General features: G+C 43.9%; 1 protein-coding gene across 6 annotated transcripts in view; it reads left to right on the top strand.

Annotated features, from left to right (window-relative positions):
• syt7a (synaptotagmin VIIa) overlaps positions 1-12,392 on the top strand; it is a 93,854-nt gene that overhangs the window by 52,136 nt on the left and 29,326 nt on the right. For 2 of the 6 annotated variants that reach the window (XR_014800669.1, XM_084933579.1), the window contains exons 1-2: positions 3,753-6,380; positions 11,549-11,686. Coding sequence is in view for 5 of the 6 variants with exons in the window: in XM_084933579.1 (XP_084789705.1) it covers positions 5,197-6,380; positions 11,549-11,686 (1,322 nt within the window). In the remaining variant the exon portion in view is untranslated. The other 4 variants (XM_084933582.1, XM_084933583.1, XM_084933584.1 and 1 more) reach the window with 4 other exon arrangements.

Below are 12,392 nucleotides of genomic sequence, written 5' to 3'. Positions count from 1 at the left end.
TTCTTCAAACCGACCTTGCATCGTCTCCAAAACGAGGAGCGGCTGTTGGGAATGGTTGGTTGGTGCCGAGGCTGTCCATAGTTGTGTTGCTCTGACCTGTCTCTCTCTCTGGCCACAGTGATCTAGACAGAGACTTTTGGAATAACAATGACAGCAGCACAGTGCAGCAGAGGTGGAGCTCCTATCCGCCCAAGGAATTCGTACTAAACATTTCTCCCTATGCCCCATATGGAGATCCGCGCCTCACGCTCAAGTGAGTCTTGGTCCAAAGCTGGTAAGAGACTTTCCCCTGAGCAGGGCTGTAATGAGGCAGGGGCAGTGCCACTCCAGTTTCCTTTCCTTTCCTTTCCTTTCCTTTCCTTTCCCTTCCACCGTCCCTGTTTCCTAGTTGTCTAGTCGCCACTGCTAGTCAATCATCAAATTGAACTGCTCGATGTGGCTGTTATCACGCATGACAGCTTATTAAATTCACCTACTTTTGTAATCTCCATTATGTCTCTGTTCCTTAGGCCCACATTTTCTTATGAATAACTGGGGCTGTTTAGCCAAAGGCCTTTTTAAAAAAAAAAAAAAAAAAAAAGCCATAATCCATAAATGTCACAGTGTTGCATAAAATACAGGCTGCACATTTTAAGACCTGTTTTTTTTTTGTTGTTGTTGTTGTTTAATCTAATTTCCACCATCAATAGTAATCCATCCAATGCTAGCACACCCGAGGGCACAAAGGGTTAGTAATGATTACTCATAATCTGCCCGGGAAATGTGAGTGAGGGAAATGCCATACATGCACATTTCAGCATCCCGCAATGGCTGTTCGACTCCGACTGCAGCACAGCGGCGTAAACCCTGCAGGCTAATTTCTGCTGCTTCTCCTCACATCTTGTCACCTTTAAATGAACACAGAGGCGCATGTTCAGATGCCCCCCTACTCCCTACAGCCCTGCCGCTAAACACTAACTCCTGACCTCTAACCTCTCTCCCATGGAGTGTAACCATGGAGACGGACAACCCTCGTAGTTCCCCTTAGCAAAAAAAAGGAAAAAAAAAAAGAAAAGGGATGTGTATACTTTAATCACCTTCTCTGTAATCTCCGTCTCCTTTTCCTTGTGTTTGCTAAAAATTGCTGGTTGCTGTTGTTGTTGCCGTGGCGGTGGAGGGTTGACCGTTACACCAAGTTGCAATTTTGTGCCAGTGTTCGCCTGCCGTTTACATCCATCTGTGGCTTCTTTCTGAATCCCATCAGTATAAAATCTAACATGTGCTGCTACTAACACTGAAATACTTGAACTGCATCTGTTGTTTATCTTTTTGGAAGTCATGGTAACACTGCTTTTCCTTACTGCAATGAAAGCTCTTTTTTATTTATTTATTTTTCCATCCACTAGGCACTTGATTCCAATAAAGCATTGGCAAGGCCATGCCCCTCTGGGCACTGAGAGAGCTCACAGTTTAGACACCCTGCTACCTGGCATATGTCTGATAAAGTGTTTAATAACTGGTCATCTTTACCAGACCTAGCCATTGAGGAGTGTGTGTTTTAAAAAAAATGCCTGGAGAAAGGAGGCAGCAATGTGTTTATGAACACAGTGGCTATATGCATTTGCATCTGAAAAATGCCTTAAGATGATGGCTGCTGATCTCAAATTGCCACACGGTAGACCCTCATCTTCGTTTCTTTAGAAGTTCACCTTCAGTTCATTTCAATTTTACTTACAGTGTATAGCGCAAATTCAATTCAACCCAAAATATCTTTTAAAGGTTTTTCTTGATTGCCCTTGTCTTTTCAGCTGGACTTGCTTTCACGGAACATAAACAGATGAACTTTTGACTTCAGTAATGGTTAAATAGGCTGTTTTCAATAACGTGTGAGCCAGTTTAAAATCAAAAGCAAACACTCAATTAGAAGCTGAATAAATTATGAACTTATTTCTCCCAAGGAGAGATGGGTTGACCTTGTGACATCAACCAATAATATGCCTCTAAAGCCAACAGACAGCTGGGAAATCATTTCCTGTTTGAAACTCTCTTGAGATCAGCAGCTTTCAATCTCTGTAATGACGCTGAGCTTCATTTATCAAACAGGTTTCCTATCCAGCAGGATCGCTCTCAGTGTTTAAGGATTTATTGGATTTGAAGTTCAATTCTATCATTTAAAAAAAATAAAACTATACATTTTTTGTCAGGAGCAGTCAGCAGCCACCATAATATCTTAGAAAAGTGGCTGTAGTCTGTTGATATCTTTCAAATTTATGAAGTCAAGCTTAGGGAGTGACTTTAATTAGACTCAATATTTTATCTATCTGGTGGCTTTAAAAAACGGCCAAATAATATGCGGCTTTACTTCTTTTTTAAATCTCTTAAGCTTTCACTGTAGTTCAGTCAGAAACAGGATTGATGTCTAAAAGCTTTATACATCTGTGAATACTCTGATTCATAGCCCCACTTATTGATGTTTTCCTCCTGTTAATGAAAAGTAAAGGCGTCACCCTTGTGCTCAGTACGATAAATGAGGCTCATGTCTCCTGTGTTGACCGTTGCTCCAGCAGTGTCATCTATGTTGTTGTTGTGATTGATGACTTATCCACCAGCGCTGTCAGGTCAATTGGTCAGAGTTTCATGTGAAAGGTGACCTTTAAACGGGCACGGTGCAAGTTTCGCACCTCCTGTACCCACGTGGACTCACTGTGTTTTCATTACCTCATATATTTTGTCTTTAAGAGCAGGAGGACCTTGCATATTAATGAAATGTAGTCATGTCACCAGAGGGCACTAATGTTCTTTATTTTTGATCGTCAACGCTTTCACTGTAGGCATGACATGCCTTAATATGAACACACTGATTAATCACAGTATCTGTAGCCATTGTCATCTGATTGCCCTCCCGGTAATTTCGACTGTGGAGTTTCAAGAATTTCACTAATTTCTGAGTAATGTTACATACTCTAAATGAAATATGAGACATTGAGATCAGGACCAGATGCACTTAACAGCTTCGGATGAAACACACAAACAGAACTCATCCTCTAAGCTGCTGCAGTGAATATAATGCCATAAAAAGTAGCACATCTCAACTCAATGACTAGTGTCTGCACACTGTTGCTGCCAGTTAGAGTTTTGGTCCTCCAGGCCCAAAGCTGGGACTTTTTGCTGGTTTTCCATCCTCCACAGGCTCCCAGTAAATTCCTCTCCTCCTCCCCCTCGTCCTCGTCCTCCTCCTCCTTCATTCTGTTCTCCTTGCCCCATTCCCTGCTTTTCTCCTCAATAGGTTCCAAACCTTTTTTATCCACCTGCCTCTCACTTGGCCTGGAAAATAGGCCTGCCCCTTCACACAGTCTACTGATCTGTCTCACCACCTCAGCCCTGTGGTTGCTCAATCTATTTCCCTGTGTGTGTGTGTGTGTGTGTGTGTGTGTGTGTGTGTGTGTGTGTGTGTGTGCGTGTGTGTGTGTGTGTGTTTGTGTGTCTGTGTCTCTCTCTCACACTCTTTGGTCTTTTTCTCCTCTGCCTGTCGTTATTCTCCTCCCTCTATACCCTCTGTCTGCCATGGGATCCCTTTGCACCCTGTCTCTTTCTCTTAGTGGGGCAGTGTCAGGGGGTCAGAAGGGGGCGGCAACTGGCCATGGGGATACTGGGGGGGGTCCTTATCGCAGTGACAGCGTGAAGAGCATGGTGACAGAGGGAGTGAAGGCCGGGAGGTGGCAGACCGTCCAGGGCCACATGCAGTCTGGAGGACTGAGACCCAGCAAGTGAGTTTGGAACCCGAGCCGAAAAAGCAAACATTTCAGTTGCCGTGCAGCAGAATAAACACCTTTCCACGGCACGATATTTATTCTTACAAGTTCACGCCTTGAATGAATCCATTCAAAATAGAAACAGGGAGAGCGAGGTCAAGTTCAGCAGGGGAGGAAGGTGCAGCTTCGATGACAGCGTGATGTAAGCGTGTGGGCACAGCGCAAGGTGTGAGTGCTAGGGAATGTAAACCTCATCATGAGAAGATAACAATAGTTCCTCGAGCTGTATCACACTGACTCAGGCCTCCAGCTGACACATGCAGAACGGCTGCACAGTACAGCTTTGTGCACAGAAATAGTCTCATTTTCGCACACTAACTGAAATAATGCACCACACGCTGGCAGCCCCCCCCACCCTCACCTCCCTTTAATTAAAATTTAGGCTGAAAGACGAACTGTGTGTTGGTCACTGACTGTCTGTACCCACCAGCCATGACGCATGACATCACTGGGGGTCTATATTCAGTGTGCTGCAAAAGACGCAGCTAACTTTTGGTACTTTGTGATTTTTGCACCTCCCTTTGGCACTCCATGTGTGGGACTTCTTCCTCCACAACACATTTACGCTCATCACTTCCTCACTCCTCGTTCCCTCCTTCTCTCCTCTTCTCATCTTTCATTTTGCCCCTGTCTATAATTGGATTCTATTTTCAGGCCGCTGTAAGTGTCTATGTCTCTTGTGTTTGTGTCTCGCACCCCATTTTCTCCTCCATCGTCACCCTCTTCTCTTTTCGTTGCCATCTCCCTCTCCCTTTTTCCTCTTACCATCTAAAGCCACTCTACATGTTCTCTCTTTTATTTTTTCCCTTGTTCCGCCCTCAAAACATTGAACTCTTGCAACACCTTTCACTGACCTTTTTATCCTTTTATTCGTGACTGTTAAATGTGATGTGTGTCATGCTAAAAGCTTTATGCAAAACTGTGTTAGGTGAAGTAATGCAATGCGGAGTAAACTGCCCCTAACTGATGTGAATAGCTCTTTCATGACCTAATTCTGGTAGTCTGGGTTCCACAGCGATCTGAGAAAGAGGAGGATATATTTAGGGAGTAGAAGAAACTAGAAAAAAAAGATGATGACATGTTTGTGACAATAGAACCGACAAAATATACAGTAGCAACGAAGTATGTATAACCTACTCATGCAAATACGATCATATGATGTGTGACACATCTTTATGTTGTTTGTGACATTTTAGGAAAGGCAGTGAGCCAATTAAACAGCATTTATTAAGGGGCGGAGTGAAAAATGAGAGGCTGGCAGAGGGAGGGAGTCGTGCTGTAGAACTTGGTTGGCTGTTCGGATGTCTCTAGAGGTGCGCCGCATATTTAAAAGACGAAAAAGACTTAGAGAGAAAGGAGGAGAGTCTGTCAGGGATGGGAAAAAGTTGACTGACGAGTAGAGGAAATGGTGATCTCTCATCAGACCAAAAAACCCTCGCCGACGAGGCCAGGAAGCTGCAAAGCCACGACCCACCCGTCTCGACGCGGTCACGTGGCACAGAGCCGTTCCACGCCCGTGCGGACAGTGCACATCCGACCGCTGGCACCACGAAACACACCCTCATGCAAACAGCACGCTCAAACCTCGCGGACGTACAGGGTGCACACACGTCTGACTCAGACGCACAAGACTACCTCACAGTCTACACACTGCTGCCCGGCGCAGCCCCATGAGCAGTACACAGCACACAGCGATCACTCAGGCTGCACCTTCTACTGCTATTTCTGCTACTGCTGTTACTGCTGCTGCCTCACGTTGCTCTCTTTCTCTCTCCTCCTCCTCCTGTCTCCACCTCCCAACACTCCTCCCTCTTCCTCTTTGTCCTCTAATACCACTCTTCCGCCTTCCTCGTCCTCCATCCGTCCATCATCAACTTCCTGTTTGGATGAACTTTCCTGTATTTACCCTGATGTCAACCTGACTTCTCCTGCTGTGCCTCCCTACTGCCCTGTGCCACCTTGTCTCATCCCTGATGATTCTTTGCTTTTCTTCTTCATCTCATCACCTGACATCACCACTCCTGACCAACTCACCTCCTGCCACGGCTCCTCTTCTAAATCTTCTCATTCCTCTTCTACCTCTGACTCCTGTGCCCCTCGTCATCATCCTATTCTGTGCCGGCCGTGGCCTTCTTCACGCTCTCTTTCCTCCCTGCTCCTCTGCCCTCCCAGCTTTGGGGATCCAGTCTTATCCTATGCTTCCACTTTGGAGCACTTACCCTCCGGGCCGGCCCGGCCTCGGACGCTGCTGCGCCAGCAGAGCCTTCAGCAGCCTCTCATCCACCCGTCAGGCCCTGGTCTCTGCCATCCCCCCACCACATCCCAGAGCTTGGGACAATTACACACTGCACCTGGACAGCCTGGGGGAGGCGGGGGTGCTGGGAGAGGAGAGGGAGGTGGCAGCAGTGGTGAGGGTGGGGATGCAGGTACACGAGGTGGTCCCCGGGGTGCACGGGGCGGTGCAGCAGCGGCAGGTGCGTCTCGCTATAGGGGAGGTGGAGCAGGAGGGCGCTCGCGTGCCAACCCGGGCAGCTGGGATTACATGATGGACCAGATCCGGAATCGTGGGCTGGATGTCAAGTCCTTCCTGTGAGTCTCTATAACTCTTCATTCATGCTTTAAACTAGCGTTACTCTGCTCAGGCCTCTGTCTAAGTGTATTACAGTATACGCTAGGTCTTTCAGAGTTATTGTGTGCATTTGTGTTCTTTACTGCTTAAGACTTAGTGCCATTGACTAAAATTGCTTCTAATACATCAGTAAATAAGTAATAATTTAATCTGCTTTTACCTTTATGAAATATTGTTCTCTGCCTTTTCCCTTCAGGTTTTTTCTTTCAGTCTGCATCTGATATCCAGGGAAGGATATTACTTCTGTCTGTCAAAATTTGTACAGTGCGCGTCTATATAAGCGTATGTATAAGTGTGTGTGAAACTGTGAGTTTCAGAGTCGAGTTTAATCATTGCTTTCACTGCAACTTGTGGTAAATCTGACTGCTGACAAGGAGATAGTCTCTCTTTCTATATGTACATTTACAAAGGAAATTCAGACAATGTTAGAGCTGATCATGCTAATGAAGCTTAATGCAGATGAGGAGACAAGAAATTGGCTTGGATGAAAACTCTCTTGATCATGCTAATAAGGGGTACAGTTATGAATGTAAATAGCACCTTTTCTCTTTTTTTGCTGTTATGTATACTATGTGGCTCTGCAGGACACGGATCAGTGTATGTCTTTACCAAGTCATCCACCCACTTATACTAAAAATACATAGTACATATTATTTATTGGGTACATATACTAACTCGATATGGCTCCTGAAAATCCTAGAATAATGAGTCTTCTGATCATGTAGGCACAATATTTCACCCCTCGGTTGTAACAAATTAAAAGCTTTTTATTGTGCAGTTTGTTAGAAAACTATTATTCTAAATTTAGACTGAATGCCATGTGCAAGAAAAAATAGCAAGGAGGTATGACATATTGGAGGCCATTTCGCTCCCATTCTGTGGCAAAATTGTTAAATGTTTACGCTGCATGCTCTGCTAAACAGTAACATCTGTTTGGATGGCATTCAGCCTGTCTGCTGCAATTGTGGTTACAGGACAGCGCTGCTGGTGCTGGTTCAGAACATTCAGAATTTGGTCTCATTAAAAAAGTCACAATATATTTTACATTCACTCCTTCTCACCCAATTAGATCATGCTATTTCTGAGCCACCCTTTGGATAGCTGTTAAATATCTGGTTTTGGAGACACACCAGTGGGTCTAATCCATGTTTCATGAGTGTTTGCAGCTAAAATGGCACCTTCTTTTTCTTTCATCATCTCTGTATAACTGCTGGTTGTGCTGCCAGCCCGCTCACGTGTGCGGACTGCGTGTACATCACGCAGCCCACATGTCACTGCAACACTATAAGAACAGGGGTTAAGGAGCTGTGTGTAGATTTGTGTTAACCCTGAAGCATTGATCTTATGTCACCGGGCCCATTTCCTCTACAACATATTGGTACTTGGGGGTGGGGGGATGGGGGGTGGGGGGGGTGAGTGATGAAGGGATGAGCAAGGACACTGCCAAAGTAACATGTGTTTAATGTCGACTGAATCAGTTTTACACTAGCCTTTCATCATCTGTTTCTTTCTTCTTTTAAAAAAAACCATGTTATAAAGCCTCTCTGGTGTTTCAGTATAACACTAGCTAACGGAGCACCAGCAACGTAGCACATGCAGGCACCAAGGTCACTGAGAATATTGCTCGTAATAGTCAGCTATAGGACTCATCGTTGCTAATGTGAGATTGAGGTCATTGTCGTTGTATCTACTTTGCTGCAACAGGAACACCTCCTATGGTTGATGACAGAGCGGTCTGGTAATAGACGTGACCCATTGTTCAAACCGGTTCATTTCAATCTTGGCCAGAATCCTTGTCCTGATGAATCATTGCTGAAGGAATGCGTTGATGTCATTGACACAGATAGTTGACTTTTGGAGCCGTTTGACCACATGGCTTTTTTGTTGCTTTAAATCGATCGTTTATCCCAGTGTCTATAATGTCTTTTCTAAATGGTCTCTCTCCTTCCCAGTGCTCAATGGCTCAAGCAAAATGCTTTAACAATATTGCCCATACAGTACTTAAAAGTGATGAGAGTAGAGAGATCCAATAAACATCATACCTACAGTATCTACAGTATTACTGCATAGACCATTTTATATTATTCAGTGGTTCTCAATGAGGAGTACAGGTTAATTCTGCTGATAGTTTTAAATATTATGACAGGGACTCTTAGCTTTGTATGCCTGGACTGCAATATTTATATCAGAACCACTATAGACAAAAGAAGACTGTACACTCGCTAGCCACTTTATTAGAGACACCTTGGATTGGATTGGTCATAATTGAAATAACGTTTTTTTTTAAATGTGATTATAAAATAACTTTTAAAATACTGAACATTTTTATTGGAAAAATACATCCAGAGCCACCTTATTAGGTATACGTTGGTAGTACTGGGTTGGACCTCGTTTTGACTTCAGAGCTGTCTTAATTCCACTTGGAATAGTTTCAACAAGATGCTAGAAACATTCCTCAGAGATTTTGGTGAATGCAGATTTGTCGGCTGCTCATCCATGATGTGAATCTCTAGTTTCACTGCATGCCAAACATACTCTACCGGATTGAGATCTGGTGACTGTGGAGTACAGTGAACTCATTGTCATGTTCAAAAAACCAGTTTGAGATGTTCTGAGCTTTGTCACAACTTGGTGGAAACAGCCTCAGAATAATGGGATGGACATGATCAGCAACAATACTCAGGCAGCCTGGGGTGGTTAAACAATACTCAGTTGGTACTAAGGGGCCCAAAGTGTGCCAAGAAAATATGCCCCACACTTTTACACCACCAGCAGCCTGAGTTAGTGATACAAGGCAGAATGGATCCATGCTGAATGTTGTTTAAATTCTGATCCTACCAAGTGAATATTGTAGCCTGAGTTTCCTGTTTTTAGCTGACAGGAGTGGCGCCTGGTGAGGTCTTCTGCTGCTGTGAGGTCATCTGCTTTATGGGCCCTCTGCACGCCTTAGATAAAACAATTGGTTATTTGAGTTGTGCTTGATTTCCAATCAGCTCAAAGCAGCCTGGCCATTCTCCTTTACGCATGACATCAACAAGGCATTTTAAGACACTAACTGGATTTTTCTGTTTTTCAGATCATTCTCTATAAACATTAGAGATGGTTGTGTAGGAAAACCCAGTAGATTGGCAGTTTCCAGCCCATCTGGCTCCAACAACTATGAAATATTAAAAGTCACCTTCTTCCCCATTCTGATGCTTGGTTTGAGCTTTCAGTAGGAGGTCTCTATGATATCTAAACGCCTGATGGGGTTGCTGCCACGTGATTGGCTGATTAGACATTTGTGTTTATGAGAAGTTTAACAGATGTACCTAATGAGGTGGTCAGTGAGTGTTTATTTGGGATGATAAATTCCATCTAGGATGCCCCCGCCCTTCCACTTGTACGAGACTAGCAGCAAGACCCCCATACAGAACTGAGCAAGCATGACATTAAGTCAGGCAAAGTATAAAAAGGAGGATTTAGGAGGAGGTGGGATGCAAAGTGGCTTGGACTTCTGCAGCAAACGTAAGCAAGGTAAAGCAACTTAAATAATGTTCTCTAAGTTAGATCAGCTAGTATGACAGATATAGCAAAGGCACTTTGAGCTATCACGGTGTATCGTGAATTACAAAAGCAATCAGAGGCGAGTATCACCAGATAACGAGGTACCTCAGTGGATCTGAATAGAATAATCTAGAATAACTGATTTAAATATATTCAATATATTCATATTGAGTGAGCTGTAACACCAGAATGCAAAATGGTTAAGCTGAGTGTATATAAAACTAGCAGGAAAAAAGGCAGAGAGGTTGAAGCAGACAAAATAATAGTTATTATAGAAATAGAAATAAAAAAAAATAGCAGTAAAAGGAACTGATACATTTAGCCAGCAGTAATGAATATATGAATTGAAATCACTGCAATGAAAAGGAATATGAATACAGTTGCTGGAAAAATGAATACACGTGTGACAGATGGTGTCAGGAACTCATGTTAATCTGAAAAGGGTTACTAGGCATAAAAGTTTTTAAACTACTGGTGTATAAAAGGGAGATTATTAATCAGACTTTACAGTCCTGCAGTAAAAGCCTTCGACGGTATGCGAGAAAGATGAAATTGTGAAGTTTAGGGTGATATCTCTCTGTGGCTTGGCAGCCCCATATATTTCTTTGCCGAGATATTGTAACACAGCGAGAGGCTTAAGCTATAGAACCGTGGGTGTGGATGACAGGAAGGAGGCAGTGATGAGGAGTCAGAGAATTAAGTGCAGAGGATAGGGGTGAGGGGGGATATGGTGGGTGAGGGGGGTGGGGTAAAAAAAAAGGGCGAAAAAGGGTGGGGGGGATTTGGTGAGAATCTGTAGCACAGTAGAGATGATGAAATGAGAAGAGTGCAGCAGTGAGAGAGCCGTGACCCAGAAAACGACACACACCGTGCACCTCAAGATACTGTATCGCTCAAATAGAAACAATTAGTCCAGATCTTCTTAATGAGGCTTAATTAAATCTTAACTCTGGAGAAAGACGCCTCGCATGTTCAGTGGGAAAGGTGAATGTGGAGGAAAAGCAGGAGGCAGGTTAAATCACTAGATAAATGACAGTGTGTGTGTTGGGGGGGTAGTGTTTTTTGCCTGTGTGACGTGTGTGTGTGCACGCACCTGTAGACACCTTATACATGCGTGGAAGCTGATGTGCAAACTCCTGAATATCACATCCATTAACAATCATTACCCAGAGTTTCCTGATGTATTTGCTGTCCGACGGCCTGTACCCGCTCCCATTGAAATCATTCGATTTTTATCAGTTTGGCCTTTTACTTTAAGGTGTCCTCTTAATATCCTTCCCTGGACTGTGCGCTTACTTTGTGGGGTTTTATGTGGAGTTGCAGAGTTCCTCTTTTATGACCATTTTCTCCGTCGCCGCTTCTGCTGTTTGCTCTTGTATGATCTGTTGTTGTTTTCTCTGCCTCTGAATTTTCAGCCCTCGCTGTCACCTAAAATGACCTCTCCTTTTTCCTCTCTCTCCCTGCACCTCGCCTTTCTTTATGCTCGAACCTTTTGCATCTGTTCTCTTTTTCCTTGCCTCTCTGTCTCTCTACCTCTGTTTCTATCTATTTTATTTTATTTTATTTTTTTATGGGGAGCCAGTGAAGGAAAGCTGGTGGTCCTGGCTTTGGCCATTGGTGTGGCAGAGCAAGATGACTTTGCCAATATCCCTGACCTGCAGGAAACAGCGCAGGCAGCACCACCGCCACCAGCCAATCAGGAACCGCCCCCTGAGAAGAGGTACCAGACAATGTACTAGAGCGCTTGTTCTGTGTGTGTGTGTGTTTGTGTGTGAGAGAGAAAATTGGCTGCAAATGAAAGGATGTGAAGGATATGCTATTGAAGAAAAATGAGAGGTGATTTCAAAATCTAGGTAGAGGAGGGTAGTTTTGTTTGTCAGTGTTTTTGGTGAGTCACTGCGTTTAAGTCTATTGTGTCATAGACCTGCGCCTGAAATAGCACCAGAGCTCAACATACTGCTACAGAAATAAAAATGAGCGCTAACTACGAAACCAAATGTAGAAAATTTCGCCGTAATGCTTTGATGAGTGAGGAGATAAAACAATTTGGGTGTTAGCCGGAAAGCAGTAATGAGCTCATAAATCACAGCAGTGAGATGCTCACTGGTACTCTACTCTTTTTCTTTTTTATTCTTTGGCTTTTAGCGGTAAAATTTGAGCCAGTCAAATCAAACAGTGCTTTCTCATGCCAGTGTACTTTTTTTTCCTTTTTCCCCTGACCATGATAATTATCTGCCTTATTGCAATGACATTTTTCAGCACCATTTTCATCTCTGTTTGCTTGTCTTCTCACTCCTGCCTTTCAGAGACCTCCCATTGGTAATTGTCTTATTTCCTTTGTATTTTTATGCCTTCACTATCCAAGTCATTTCTGCCCCATGTTCTTTCTTCCCTCCTGCTCATTAGCTGCCTTCAATCACCCTCTG

Source organism: Perissodus microlepis, chromosome 7 (assembly GCF_051167445.1).
Source record: "Perissodus microlepis isolate ML-2025 ecotype Zambia chromosome 7, ASM5116744v1, whole genome shotgun sequence".
Lineage (NCBI taxonomy): Eukaryota > Metazoa > Chordata > Actinopteri > Cichliformes > Cichlidae > Perissodus > Perissodus microlepis.
This window is presented reverse-complemented; position numbering and strand designations above follow the sequence as displayed.